The sequence below is a fragment of the Scomber scombrus genome, chromosome 18 (genome assembly GCF_963691925.1).
Source record: "Scomber scombrus chromosome 18, fScoSco1.1, whole genome shotgun sequence".
Lineage (NCBI taxonomy): Eukaryota > Metazoa > Chordata > Actinopteri > Scombriformes > Scombridae > Scomber > Scomber scombrus.
In genome coordinates this window covers 15,878,404-15,893,452 of record NC_084987.1, presented here as the reverse complement: position 1 = coordinate 15,893,452, position 15,049 = coordinate 15,878,404, and the positions used below count along the sequence as shown (strand labels likewise).

At 42.0% G+C, this 15,049-nt stretch overlaps 1 protein-coding gene across 2 annotated transcripts; it reads right to left on the bottom strand.

The window, feature by feature from the left end:
- Positions 1-935: 935 nt before the first annotated feature.
- On the bottom strand, positions 936-13,629 carry tecpr1b (tectonin beta-propeller repeat containing 1b). 2 transcript variants are annotated; one of them, XM_062438042.1, is made up of 26 exons: positions 13,516-13,629; positions 13,224-13,323; positions 11,426-11,658; positions 11,131-11,313; positions 10,852-10,974; positions 10,655-10,777; positions 9,436-9,610; positions 9,036-9,136; positions 8,843-8,944; positions 7,817-7,944; positions 7,071-7,669; positions 6,665-6,777; positions 6,408-6,563; positions 6,037-6,186; positions 5,735-5,892; positions 5,320-5,447; positions 4,805-4,898; positions 4,596-4,692; positions 4,414-4,493; positions 4,259-4,315; positions 3,996-4,170; positions 3,662-3,797; positions 3,471-3,563; positions 3,255-3,361; positions 2,947-3,066; positions 936-2,483 (listed from the first exon to the last, which is right to left on the bottom strand). In XM_062438042.1, exons 3-26 carry the CDS (start codon positions 11,648-11,650, stop codon positions 2,343-2,345), a joined length of 3,564 nt encoding a protein of 1,187 aa, XP_062294026.1. In that variant the 5' UTR covers positions 11,651-11,658; positions 13,224-13,323; positions 13,516-13,629; the 3' UTR covers positions 936-2,342. The 2 variants fall into 2 exon arrangements, with proteins under 2 accessions (XP_062294026.1, XP_062294027.1); XM_062438043.1 differs by lacking the exons at positions 13,224-13,323; positions 13,516-13,629 and having other exon boundaries at positions 11,131-11,311; positions 11,426-11,517.
- Between the last annotated feature and the right edge of the window lie 1,420 nt (positions 13,630-15,049).

Below are 15,049 nucleotides of genomic sequence, written 5' to 3'. Positions count from 1 at the left end.
TTCTAATTGAGGTTTGTATCAAATGTTGAATTAAAGGTTCTGAATGTTGATGTCTCTACACTACACAGCAGCTCTGAATATCCAATCTAGGATGTACTGACAAAAATCTTAACATGACTTATGTGCAGAATTTGACACTAGAAGGCTGTTTACACATTCATCTGCTGAGGACAGAACGTTTTTACGTGCTCACCTTTAATCTCAGTTTGAGATTGGATTTTTCCAACGAGAGAGAGAAGTAGATGCCATTTAAAAAAAAAATTTTAATCTTACTTTGTGGACACATTATTATTATTATTATTATTATTATTAGTAGTAGTAACAACAGTTTTCATAATGAAACAATATTCATTCTCGCAGTAAATTAATTCAGCAAATAAGTAACTTGTTAAACACAGGTGAATTACTATATTCTATTAACCTACATACTCCAGAAAACTACCAAATGGTACAAAATTCCAGAGACCAACTCTGCATTTAAGTGGTTTCAGTCCTTCCTCAGTAGGAGGAGGAGAAGGGTCGGTTCTTGGCTTAATTCTGTTCACCCTCTACATGCTACCCCTTGGATGTGTCATTGGCAGACATGGGATGGCTTTTCATTGCTATGCTGATGATACCTAGCTGTATATCACAACTGCCCCATGCCCTTCTGCAGCCATTTGGACTAGATTAGCACACATTTCCTCTAGTTAAACAGCAGGAAAACTGAAGCTCTCCCCATTTGCAACCCCCACCAGTTTCATACCTCATCTCACCTTTGAAGGCCAAGAAATCCCCCTTTCCCCCCCAATCACTAATCTAGATGTTAGGTTTGACCCTCAACTGACTTTTGATGTCCATATAAGACACCTATGCAAAACCTCTTTCTACCATCTCAAAAACATCTCCAGTTCTCTCTAATCCTGTCAGAAATCTGTCCATGCCTTGAGACTGTACTACTGCAACGTGTTCTCCACAGGGGCCTTTGGCAGGAGCATCCAGAAGCTGCAGTTGTTATTAATACTGTAGCATTGTGATGTGAGTTTCACAATGAATAAAAATTACAGTACAAATTAAATATTATTAAATTTACACTGAAATTATATCAGAACATACAACAGTATTTTTAGACTTTTATTTCACATTTTAATGCCCTTGTAAGATGAATGTCTAGTCATGGCGACATTCAGACCTCCTGTGCAGATTCAACAGTCACGGTCATAGCAGTTATGTGGATGGATATAATACTAACAGGAAGAACTTTCTTTATTGTAGAAGCCAGGAGGTATCATCTGGTGATGTAGGCTGAACTGCAGTTTTTTAAAATATATCTAATCTCTGTAGCCACCTGTAATTAAAGAGCAATATATTTTCATACTGTATGAATATCTCAAATTTTGCCAGTCCTTTTGAAAAAGTCCTCTATAGCCCTGTTTCCACTGTAGGAACTTCAGGAAGTTCCTGGTAAAATTTAGGAGGCAGGACCTTTACAGGAACGTCCTCTCACTCGTTCCTTTCAGCTGTTGTGTTTCCATAGCAGAGACCCAGATAGGACCCACCGAGGCAGGGACTCGGTTAGCCCCGGTAAAAGTTCCGGGAGATTTTCCTTCGGGGGAGGTTCCTGCAATGGAGACATGCACCAATGGCCCCGGCACTGTGAAATTACCCTGAATTCCTGCAGTGGAAACGGGGCTAATATTAAGAGGGCTTTTTGTAGCAATATGGGGGAAAAACACTCCATTGCAAACATATAATAGGCCAAAACATGGAGAAACAAAGTCAAATGCATCAATCAATCAAATGCATAAATCCATAATTAAAATCACATGCAAAAGAATGACAAGAAATTCAAACAAAACGACAATATTCTAGAAACCAAGAAAATTCAGGCTACAGTCGGATTGTGTGTAAGAAAACAAATTTGGTACCCAATCCTTAGCCCTTTATCAAAGTCCCACCCTCTTAGGTTTTCACAGGATATTGTATATATAAGAATAAATAAAAGCTATTGCTAGATCCCAAAACACCCAGTAGTCAAAGCCTAGTAAGAGCAAACACATGCACTCACTTTTTAAAATCATATCCTACCAGACATCAAGATCCATTTTACTTTAACCCTTTTATGCTTGCTTTTTCTGTTTGTCATCACCACATACTGACATGATTTCTGCCATGGAAACAAGCCAGGAAGTAACATTCAGCCATCGATCGAGTGTCAAATCCAACCAAAATATAAACTATAAACTCAGTGGTATGATTGTGCATTCCCTTTACATGAAGGGTTAAGGGCATTGAGGAATGGGTCCAAGTAGACAATCCAGGCACAGACAGAGCTGGGGCAGAGGAGAGGAGATGGAAGGGTGCTAAACTCCCACAGCATTTCCGTTCACTTGTGTCGGAGGCTGTGGGGGGAGTGGGATGCGCGAGGAGCCAGCAGGTGGAGGGTGAGGGGCGCGAGGAGCCTCAACTGAGTTCCCCCTCACACTGATGTGCTCCCATCCTCCCTGGATGTCAAACATACATAAATGACTGTTACATATAACCCTGCATTTGCCAGTCTTGAGCCATTTGCAGCCTTAATGCACAGACATTGCATTCATGACGATCTGCAAACAAAACTGACAAACTAACATGTTGCTGGTTTTGGTCTTTTAATGGGATTTGTTGCCTTTTGGCGACATGTAACCATGGGAGCTGGTGCCATTCATAAAGTCTGAACTAATTTAAAAAATACATTACACCCAGCAAAGTAAAACCTCACTTAAATTGAAGTGTTATTGACATTAAGTCACATCTGTCATGGTTGCTGCCTACCATTGTATCATATGTTGTTGTCATCGTCACTACTGCATAGCATTGTGGGATATTTACGACTAAACTAACTAGCATGTTAGTATGGAGTTTTTTGTTCTTTTTGGTGATAAAATGTGCATAGTAGGGTATGTGACATAATGATCATGGACTCACCCCTAGACCATAGTCCCAGGACTGGCCTTTGGGTTGCATGGGTCCCAACCCCAGTCTGTGGCAGACAGCTCCAGGATCCTCAGCAGGGAAGCCTGGAACCCCATCTGCTATGATCCACACCTGGAGAGGAGGAAGACATCAGTGAGCCAAACACCAAATCGATGAATCAAGTAACACCATCCTCACTGCCATTTAGCTTTTAGAGCTGATCAAATTTGAATGTTTATTTTAAATACAGTCTGCACAACTAATTTCCAGACCAAAATTCCTGTCTACACCACAGTATGGTAGGCTATAGAAATACCGACCTGGTCCAGTGGTCCCACAGAAACCTTGGTGACGTTGTTAGAAATAAGTTCCCAGGCGGAGCCCTGAGGGTAGCTCGGGGTGAGGCCCTGTCTGTACCACAGGTTACCTACACAAGACCACAGTTGATTGCCATTTGAGTCATAGTGACCATTTTTAAAGGGTTTAAATGATTGTAAAAATATATATATTTAAATATATGTGTCAATCCTACTCACTGTTTTCATCCACAGCAAAGACAGAGGTCCGGCCCACAGACAGCTGCTTAAGGGTCTGCTTTGAAGGAGAAGGGATGTGGTACCAGCATTCTCCTGTAGAGGGATACAATCTTATATGGGTGCATCAAAAATTTCTGTTTCAACATCTCAAGTTTTTGTCTTACAAATTTAATTTGCTGTAACATTATGACCTGCAGGGTTTTGCGCGGACACGGATCCTCTGTAGAACACAGCTCCATCCTTGGCAATGGCCCACACCTGATTGGCTCCGCCGATGGAGATGGACTTAAAGGGCTGGTCTGTGCCTACATGTAGCCAGGAGCTTCCCTGTGAAATGGGACGCACTAAAGTTAGAGAGTAGTGTTTTTTTTAGCAACAATGTTTGCAGAGAAGTAAAACTTAAATTAAAATAAAATTACTATTGTTTTAATATTACTTTTCCTGCCGGACACACTGCAAGTCACTTGTAGTTGAGAACTAAGAGCAACTGTACATGTATACACTCAGAAAATTGGTGTTCCTCACTGCAGGGTTTTGGGGGCTGACTCCCAGCCGACACAGGACATCTCCCTTTTCACTGAGGGCCCAGACGGGGACCTGCTCCATCTTGCTCTGGGCCAGGCATGGCATCAACGAGATGTCACTCAAAGGGATGGGTGGGACCTGCTCCCATGGACCTCTCAATGTGATCTTACACTTCCTGTATGCAGAACATGTGCTCATTTTGATGCAGTGAAAAAACCTAATGATTTACAAACTGCAGAAATGCGTGAGCATGTGCAGTTTACCTTGTCCATCTTCTGCGACGAACAAAATCTTTCATGGTTTTGTGTCCATGAAATGTCCTGTATGAAAAGGATAAGTCAAATGCATGGCACAAATTTCTTTCTTACAGTGTTATTTTGTTTTTGAGACCACATACTGAGAAACAGTTGTTACATACGTGGGGAAGTCTGCAGCATACTGCCATCCTTCTTTGTCTGCCCCTCCTGGGACATTGTAGTCCACAGCCCACTCTGACACCTACAACACAGATCGGTGGTGAAGAATTACAAGGTGACTAAAGAAATAAAATGTGTATATTTCAGGGATTTTGGAGGGATTGATTCTAAAGATATCACCTACCCAAGACCACTGAGGGGAGGGTGGTCGTGTGTTGCCTTTAGTGCACTCTTTCAGTCCACTCTCATCGCTCCACATAGGGCGGTCGGTAGGAAGTCCTCTGAAGGAGTGAGCCAAAATGTTTTAGCAGCTTCAACAAGCATAAGTGCAAATATAAAGAATGATTATAAAGAAAACTTTATTAAACAGTGTAAAAGATTAAATGCTCCTACTTGTCAGTATATCCGGTCATAGGGTTCCATCTTTGATTCTCGTACACATGCACATTCCTGATATCGGTCTGCTGGTGCATCTGAACTGCATCTCCTGCAACAATCAGACATGGACAAAAATGTGACGTAGGAAAAGTATTATTTTTTGTTTGTGTTTGTGTATGCAAGTCTGTACAGCTGCAACAGATGAGAAAGTCATGCTTGATCAACTGCACACCAAACTAGAAGCTGTTAGCAAGAAGTGAGCTGATTCTCTCTGCATGTGTGCTAGTTAATTCCCGTAATAACACTATTATAATGGAGAATTCATAAATATAATGATTTAATGTGTAAATGATGTCTTAAAATAATTTGTCTGTTAAAAGAAGCTGAGCTTGATAAAGACTAGGCCCTTGATTTTAAAAAAGTATTTCAAAAGGTATCTAAATATCAGTATATGAATTTTCATTCTCCAGTAAACTATTCCTTTAAAGGTATGGTGAACATATTGATGATGTCTACAGGGGCATGTTTACCCGGGTTGGGCGGTTGCCCATAGCGCCCACAGTAGACCCAGGTGGTTCCGTCCCACCCGATGCCCCACACCAGCCCCAGACTGTTAGACTCTACACAACGCAGGTGACCTGGGACCTGCCGCCAGAACCTGTAGCACCATACAGCGGAAGCACCCAGCGTTAGCCACAGTATTGCAAGCACACATTTTAGCACAAGAAGACAAAATGCTACTACATACACACAGTGTGTAAGAGATTGGCACATTAGCAACAGAACTAATCCCCACTTTCACCAGGCAGCACAGTGTGTTTGCATGTTAGTGACATGGTAACCTGCGTGTACCAGAAGAAAATGAAGACACAAAGATGTGATGGGAAACCACAGACCAAAACAGAGACATAAAGCAAAAAAGACACCATTTAATATCGATCTCACATGAGGTCACAGGCCAGTGTGTGTGCAGGGGCCTCCAGGGAGAAGGACGGCTCATGGACCATAATGTCTCCTTTCGAGGTTGTGGACCACAGGGCATGTCTGGACGGGGGGCCTGTGATCCCTCGACACTCACAGCAACAGTCAGACAACAGGCACAACTGAACACAGCAAAAACCCAGAAACAAATGTGATCAGCAACAGGTTTTCACAAGTAAATAACCAGTGAAACGTAAAAGATGATAAACTGTAAAAATCTAACGAACACCTTTGCATGCATAATGTTTGTGTTGTGTAATTCTTACCCAGTCATTCATGTCCTTTTCAGTTTGTGCCGCCAGCACCAGAGGCCACCTCTCTTTGGTCCTTTGAACTGTGTACACAGCAAAGGCATAGTGGCAGTCCCTGAGCACCGGAACCAGTGCCGTCACTTCATTTATAAACACATGGAGGACCTGAAAAACACAGAGAACGAGAATGAAAAAGAGAAAGCTGAAGCACACTTTTGACAGGTCACATGGTTGTTCAAAGGATAGTCACCTGTCCAGTTGATAAAATAAATGAAGTAATGCTAGCCTGTAAATCTGTTACCATGCCCCATTTTGATGTAGTAAAATTCAAATTTGACCTCCTATGTGAATTTAAATGGCAATGACTGCAAAACAGTAAAACCTACCTTTTTCTCATCATATTGTGTATAGTAGACAAAGAATATGCTGTCCTTCCGGCCATCAGACTTGGTCGACTGCTCCAGAGCAACTCCCACATCCACCCAGCGCTGAGGCTTCCAGTCTCTCCACCAGCGCAGTGCACCTTTACGCACCCACACCGACTGAGGAGGGGAAGAGAAGGGAGATGGGACCACATATGTACACAGAGAAATCATAATGTGTGAAACAAGTGTCACTTAAAAGTAAAAAGAATTCATCTTACGCTGCTCCTCTCCAGAGGTTTCTTGCTGATCTCCTCTTTGTGCTCCTGCTGCTGCTGCTCACTCCACGCTGCTGATTGGACTGGCGTCAGTGACAAGGAGCTGGTGAGAGGACCTGACAGACAGACACACAAGTCAGACAGTCATACAGACAAACAACCATAGAGATGACACATACAGTGTGTCTATACACATGCAACAATCAAAACCCACCATAGACGGACAATTTACAACATTCAAACAACACAGATATGCAGATATAAACTGGCATTTAACTTTTTATGACACAAATGAATGACTCTTTTTTATTAATCTAACTTGTGTTTTATAACATTTTGAGTAAATACACTTCTGCATACTAGTTATTCATTTACCTATAGGACTAATTATTACTAGTTATTCATTTACCTATAGGACTAAGCCAGCTGATCTGTGAGTTTGCATCTACATCGCAGCCTCCACCGGAGATCCAGGCCCATACTGGCCCATCCTCTTCGCCGACACCCTGAGCGGTCTCCAAACCCAGGGCATACGTAGCCCCAGCACTGCCATCGCCCACTGCCTGTGCACTTCGAGCTGCCTCTGCCCCTTCCAGATCCACATTACTCCAGGGGACATTGTGTCCTGTGGCCTCAGGGGTTGGAAGTATCGGGGCTAGTGAGATCTCCTCAACCTCTTCCTGTGGTATCTCTGCGATGGACGGTTGGGGTGTGGATATTTTATCGCGGTCTGAGACCAGGCTGTTAATGAAACTGTCACTGGCAGGGATGAAGGGCTTGGGAGCATCCTGTTGGGCGGCTAAGGGAGTGTCTTCTGTCTCCAGGGGACGTGCAGTTGTGTCGGCTCCCCCTAAGGGGACTACAGAGGGGTCTGCTGCCTCCAGGACTGGGGTGTCATTAGTGCTATTTTGCGGGTCAGCAGGGCCTAACTCTGAGTCTGAGTCAGTGCAGCTCAAAACTGAGCCTTGAGAGGCCTCTGTCAGCTGTCCACTGAACTCACCACCATCCCTTTGAAACATCACAGAGAAAAGAGAAACTAGATGAAAACGGGTCAAAAATGATGGGAACAAAGATTACATTTCACTACATAAATATATTTACAACACAAAACATCATTTTTCAATTAAAATATTCAACTCAATTATGTATATAGACCTAGCTGGAAAACGCTCTTTGTTATTTCCCCACTGGGCAGAAACAGGGATCCAGCCATTCCCGCTTGGTTCAGACGGGGTAACACCCATTCTGAAATACAGGCCGCGGTCCTCGCCGACTGCCCAAACCTGACACAAAAACAGAGATGAATTTTTAAAAAATGTTTTAAAGGTGAAACAAAATGATCACAGGCACACACCTGTTGGAACATCTAATATTGAGCATCAGTCATCACAAGAAGGAAAATCTGTTGTAAAGTAAAAAATAGATACATACATGTCAAATAAAATACAACTTTTATTCACCCCTCAAAGACACATCAAAGTCACTAGTTGGACACAGGCTACTGTTACTTTATAAGGTCATATACTGTAACACTGGCACCTGCCACCTCACACAAGCCACATCCATAATTGCAGCCCTGAAACATGAAATATGGGATATAATGACGAAGGCTTGGCCAGCTTCTAATTAGGGAGTCTCCCATATGTCAGGCCAGTAGGAATATAGTCAGGGGATATATAAGGCTGGTCCTGAGGTGCTACTGCTGGGACATTGGCTGGAACGGTCGGCTATACTCGTGTTACAGGGCAGCCGCAGGGGAAGGACTTGATGCTGGAGGTAGAGGGGCTGGGGGAGGGGGCGAGGGGTGAGAGTCAGAAGGGGAGGAGGTGTGAGATGTGGGTTTGCAGTGCTAGCAAAGTCCTCAGCAGTGTGATATAGAGTGAAGCCCTCTCTGCCCTGACCCCAGCCCTGATCTGGCTTGTCCTGAAACCAGATCCAAAGTGAGGGTAAAGTGAAACGGTCAGAGGGAAAGCAGCTAGAATAAAGAGGCTGGCTTAGGTGAAAGCTGGTTTAGTTTAAAGAAATCAAAAAGGTTAGATCTGTCCTATCTTGATTTACGTGGCGACATCATATGAACATAATTTCAATGTAAAGTTGACGTTGCTGTTTACCAATAGACTCTTGCATTAAACCTAAAATGGGAAAATCATTCCGTTCTGATGAAATTTGAGGTCATTTAACCTGGTCATTGAGTCCCACATCCAACATCATCATCTCCCCTCCAATGCTGATCCATCCTGAGCCACAGGGGTTGTGGGAATTCACGCCACGCCTGAACCATACCTGGATACATGTACACACAAGTCAGATATTTTACTACCACAATGAATCACAGATATTCATAGTATAATTCATGTGACGAGTACTGACTCACCTTGTAGTCTTTAGTGACCACCCAGACCACACTGACTCCAACAGCCACATGAAGTGTTTCAACATCCTTTCCTGGTGATTCCACCTCTTCCCACAATGTGCCTGATAGAAGGAAAAAACAGTGTATTGACATAAAATCACATCATGCACTCATCTAAGCAAACTACTGTTGTGGTTTAGGTTGTGTTTTGTAAAATGTGGTGTCCAACAAAACTGAAGCTGATTACATGACACCTTTGGTTCAAATTATTAATTCATTTATTAATTCAAGTTTATAATTATATCATATTTGACTTTTGAAAAATAAGTGTTGCTGTTGTTTATCTATTGAGGGTAGTATGTGTCTGGTGTGAAGAAGAGCTAAAGTGAGAAATGAAATGTGAACTACAGTGGAGGCTGACCAGTAGGGCTGTCCAGGCTGAGGCCAGTACGGACCAGCAGGTTCCCATCCCAGAGTAAAGTCCACAGCAGGTCTTTGGGACCAACCGATATCTGAGCCACCTCTTTGGGCACTTCTACCTCCTCCCAGCTGGAGCCCTCTGGGACCCGAGGGTGGATGCCCTCCCTGAACCACACCTGCAGGGTAAAGATAAAATCATAGGACTGGACTTGGTAGGATAGGGTATGGCATACTCCTTGAAATAAAATACAGCCATGACAAGATAAATGTCAGTGCTAATTTCATGGACCATAATACAATTATTTGTATAGTTGCAGCGTCCCTGATTCAAATCAGGCCAGGGACCTATGCTGCCCCTCTTGCTCTATCCTGTTTCCTGGCCTCTCTGCCAACTACTGTCTGAATAAAGGCATAAAACCCCCAAAAATAAATCTTAATATTTTTTTTTAATTATTTGTATAGCACCATCAAACCATATTATTTAACACAGTTGTGTTATAAAAAAAACCTTACATTTCAGGGCTCAAATGGATCTTTAACATTTGACTATACATATATTTATTGGAAGCGGAAGGGGGTTAGAGGCTGTTAATATTACAAAGGCTCTCTCTGTGTGTGTGTGTGTGTGTGTGTGTGTGTGTGTGTGTGTGTGTGTGTGGTGTCATGCTGCCCCCTTGTGGCCAAATATTATAAGTGAATTGCAACTGCAAAAAGCCTGTTGCTACAGTATCTCTGTAATATTATATAATTCAATAAAGTGTGCCTGAAATCAGGGTTTAGTATCTGTAACCTGTTCAAACCCTATTTTCTAGCACACATTAACATTTTAACATTATATTACATGTCTAAAGTATCTGACTATGAACCATGTTTGCAGCATTTGATCTCATAAAATTAAAAAACCTTAGTCAATCAACAAAGTTTTTCATTAAGACAGATTAGACTTTGTGGCAGGTGTTGGTAAATGTTTAAATTGAGTGTGCAACAATATTGTATAGAGGTCATTGAAGGGGAAAACACACTAGTGAATGAAAGTAGATACATTCACTGCTGTAACAACATTTCGGGAACTTTTACAATCAATCAATCTTTTTATTTAATTTATGTAATTATTATTGCAAATTCTCAAAACCACAGTGGGACATGAAATCTGTCACATTAAAATGAAAAAAAAAATGAGGATAAGTCATATGGTCCAGCTACTGGTGAAGCTGACTGACCTGTCCTTGCTGGGACACACCCCAGAGGTAGGGGTACCTTCCAGATTGGTCACTCATCTCCCAGCCACCACAGCTGATGTCAGAAAGTGGCAGTGGGGGTTTCCTGGGATTGTCCAAGGGGATCTGCAGAAGAACAGAAACTTAACATGAGTCTTCAATCTAATCCGAACTCACAAGAAGTAAGTAAGTGTCCAAACCTTTGCCCAGGTGCCTTGTGCTATGTATCTTCTGTAGCGGATCCAGCGCCTACGACGAACACAAGAGTTCCACTTCTTATCTGGGGAGAAGTTCGCTGGGAAGTCGACTGCATACTCCCAGCCCTGAAGAGAAACAGACAGAGCCTCAGTAATGCGGAAAAGTTGCAATAAAAAAATGTATATTTAATCTATCAATAAATAGCAGAAACAAAAAGAAGGATAGTTATAAAGAAATAAGGAGCATTGTGTGTGTTCATGATGACATATGTTGGTTCTCACCCCGGTCTGGCTGGGTTCTCCTCCACAACTCTGATCCACATACCAGTCACCCTCCCACTCCCAGCTGCGGGAGGGCAGCTCAAAGCTGTGGAGCGGTTGGGGATTCATCCCCGTCACGTCACTCCATGGCCAGCGGTCAGTGGGCAGCAGCGTGTCAGTAAAGCCGTCCACTGGGTTCCACCTCTGAAAACAAACAAAGAAACAGCACTTTTGAAAAATAAGTGTTGCAATTGTTTATCTATTGAGCATGCAGCTGTCTACATTTTAAGTGTGACAACATACAGCTTAGGCCTACCTGGTTTTCATAGGTCTCCTCCCGGTAGCGGATGGGAGTCTCACTGGGCATCATGTTGAGATAAACATGGTGGTCACAGCCGATGCCCCAGCAGCGCCCTTTCCCCGCAGTGACGCGCTTGAGCTCGAGCAACAAGTCGTCGGCCCGTTCCCAACGCTGGCAGGCTGTGGAAACACTGTACACCCTGCCGTACACATCCACGGCCCACAGCAGCGTGATGGGCATGGTGTCCCCTGAACAGAAGAGATAGCACTCATCTGTTCAACCCCTTTAGTATATTATGACTCTGTGTACTTCAGCCTTATTGATATTCTGAGGAGGTAAGGCCCAAAGTGAAAACCACATTTTCATTATGATTCATCCTTGAAAAGAGACTGCTAAGAGTCGGGCAATGAACATTCTGTGGTTACACTCAGGATTCAGAATTTTATTTTCAGAAGTCTGTCACTAAACTGAGAAAAAAAATTGATTCTGAATAGTTTAAATAGTTTATTCTGACTTCATTCTCAGACCTCTGTCTTAAAATTCTGATTTTATTCTCAGGTTTCTAACTTTATTCTTAAAACAGTCTTCCCAAATTCAATCCCATTTTTTCAAGTCTGTCCTAAACAATGGTCAATGCACATATGACTGCTCATTCCTCCTGTTCACACTGGCTGTTTAAAGATCCCTTCCTCATGCACAAATGTAAAAGATGGGGCACAAAATCTACAGTCCTCGTTTTGTGTAAAAATGTATTCCAAGGTTTATGAGGTTTACAGCAGTCTGAATTAGTCAAGTTGATATCTTTCAAAGTAACAGTCATTCTGGGGCAAACCCCTCTTATTGTTACTGTCTTTGTAACACAGTAGGGAAACAGGAGAGAAAAATTGTACTAAAAAGATGGCAACTTTAAAAGATATCTACTCATTTTAGCTTCAGATAAACTTTTAAATACAGTTTAGTGCAAAACAAGGACTGTTTGTCCACCATCACTTACATTGAAAGTGCATTAAGAAGGAATTGATGTTGAAATAGCCAGTATTGATTCAAGAAGATTTTTTTGTCATACTGTATGTATAGTAAAAACACAGTGGTTCAGACAATGCAATGAATTCCTTACTTTGCTGCTAACCCTTACACACAACAATAACACATGACAAAAAGATAAACACAACAATAATAGATTGGAATAAAAAATATAAAAAGACTAAGAAGAATACAATTAAGCTAGATAAAAAGAGAAGTGCTGAAAACCTGAGTTAAAAGTGACCAAGTTAACTTATAAAACTTATAAAGAACCCAAGGAATGAGCACAACCTATTTCAGTGTCCATATGGGAACTAGATTATTGTTTGTGAACCTGTCCTTTAACGTTACAATTAGAAAGTAGCTACATGGGTTTTAATTTGAAATGTATGACCGGAAGTTGTATTTGTACTCTAGCCGGTTAGCTTGACACTTGCTTTATCGACTGATTACTAATCCGCTGTAGTACCTATTGCCTGGCTGCCCCAATGCCTCGGCTGCTGCTATCCATCCAAACAGGCCTTTATTCTTATTCTTCTTATTATCTCACTGAATGTGTAATGGATCCAAACCAGTAGCATGAACTTCATTCTCTAACACTAATAGGCTGAACCAGTGGCTGTAAATAAAGAGAGAGGACCCTGGAGTCATATCTCGTTACATAGTTATTGTAAGATTGCCGTACTGTAGAGTAGACTTACTTTGCAGGCTGCAGAGGAGCTTTACACGCACACAGGCGCCAAAGTAAACCCTGCATGGAAAACAGTGAGGGGCTCAAACAACAGCCTACCTGAATATTGGTATCCGATCCGCGGTTGTCAAGGGAGTATCAATAGACGCGTCATGACATCAGGTGCAACAGCCGATACCTGCCGTCTCCGAGGCCCATGCTATAGTGGGACACATTCAAAATCTACGTTAAATAACCACAGAGGAGGTTTATGTATGCGATGCGGCGTGATGACACAGATGGCTGATATTGACTACGCAAAGTCGGCTATAAGCTGTTTACATCTCCAAGAGAAGGCAGGCAGCACGCATCCAAACCGCTTGGCATATTCAAAAGCATTGCAGTCACTTACGTATGATGCTTTGTCACGAGCAACACCTTTGGAGTGAAAAAGTCATTCATGCACATTCCCACTATGGTATTTAATTCCCATTCTGGAGCAGAGGAATGCTCTGTCCAACTCCTGGTCCGCAACAGGAAATGGAGGAAGAATCGCTCTGATTGGTTGAAACTCACCAGAAGTGCAGGATCCCTCTGTCCTATTGGTCAAACTAGGGAGCCCCTGACATTTTTTCTTTCCTATGGCTGCTGATTGACGCGCATATTTCAATAATTTATTTAGCGCCAGATTAATAATTGAAGCTCAGGGTTGGTTTTACTTGTTAGGAGCATTTCATAACAAGGCAACGTGAAGCCAAGAAATGTATTTAAAACAGAAAAAGTCCGAGCTGCTGCAGCTTCACACACACAGCCGAGAATATTGATGAGGAAGGTGGAGGCAGAATGTCAGAGTGGTGCACAGACACGTGGAGCACAATTTATTGTTAACTTTCCTAAATGGATTGATGTTATTTGGTAAAACAACAACTAGCACCTTGGACAACTCCCTCATCCCCAGGGGTCCCAGGATCAGCACCCTGGACAGCGGTGATGACACACTATGGTGCAAAATGATCCACCTGAGTTGCAAGAGGATGCTGTAGACCAGGGGTGTCAAACATGTGCCAGGGTGAGCCAAAGTCTACAGGTTTGCATTACATAACCTCAGCAGGTGAATGAAAGCCTGTTGGTATAAACTCACTCCTAGACTGATTGATCTACTGGCAGTGGTGGAAGAAGAATTCAGATCGTAACACTGCAAAAATCCCATTGCAAAAAAAGATCCTGTATTTAAACGTTTACTTGAAATGAGGGGTCCTGAAATGATCTGTGGGGTAGGAAAAAAAATACAACGTTTTGCCCCATACATTAGCCTACATATAGGCTATTAATTTTTTGACTTTTGTCTAATCTTCCCTTTTTGTGAAAAAACCCTCTTCTTTTAGCTCCGTCTGTAGTATTAAAGTGTTACAATGTCATTTTAATTTATAAATAATTTTCACTTCACATTTACTTCTTTGTTTTTTGTTTTAACATCTAATAATGACCTGGCTTAGTAATACAATTAAAATAAAAGTATCTTTAGTTTTCGCATACTTTAGTTTTTCTATGTGTATTATTATCCATAGATGTGACATTTTTGCCAGTTTTTATACTTTTTTTACTTAAGTTTGTATGATTGGGTTCAGCAAATATTCACTTTTTAAAATTGACGTATTGACTTATTATTCACTCAGTAATTTATTTACAGTCCTTCATCCAGTAGCTACGCTGCAGGCAAATTTGGAAGAACCGCATCCTCTGATTAAAAGACTGAGACCCCCACTCACAAAATATGTCAGATGTTTGCCTACATATCACACATCTAGTCTACTCTTAACTCTGACGCAGCAAATGAATAACCTGATAAAATTCTAGATATTCCTATTATGGACAGATGTGTTATCATAATCGGCTGTTTGGGATGTTTTGTAATGGTGTACTTTAAAGGCTCTGGCTGTGGCTCT

Excerpts from the sequence above, each read along its gene's own strand:
- tecpr1b (XM_062438042.1), bottom strand. The coding sequence starts at position 11,650 with ATGCCCATCACGCTGCTGTGGGCCGTGGATGTGTACGGCAGGGTGTAC. Across the intron at positions 7,945-8,842 it reads ATGTGGGACTCAATGACCAG|GTTTGGGCAGTCGGCGAGGA; the intron begins GTTAAATGACCT and ends TTTTTGTGTCAG. Across the intron at positions 3,798-3,995 it reads TCAGCCCCCAAAACCCTGCA|GGAAGCTCCTGGCTACATGT; the intron begins GTGAGGAACACC and ends CCCATTTCACAG.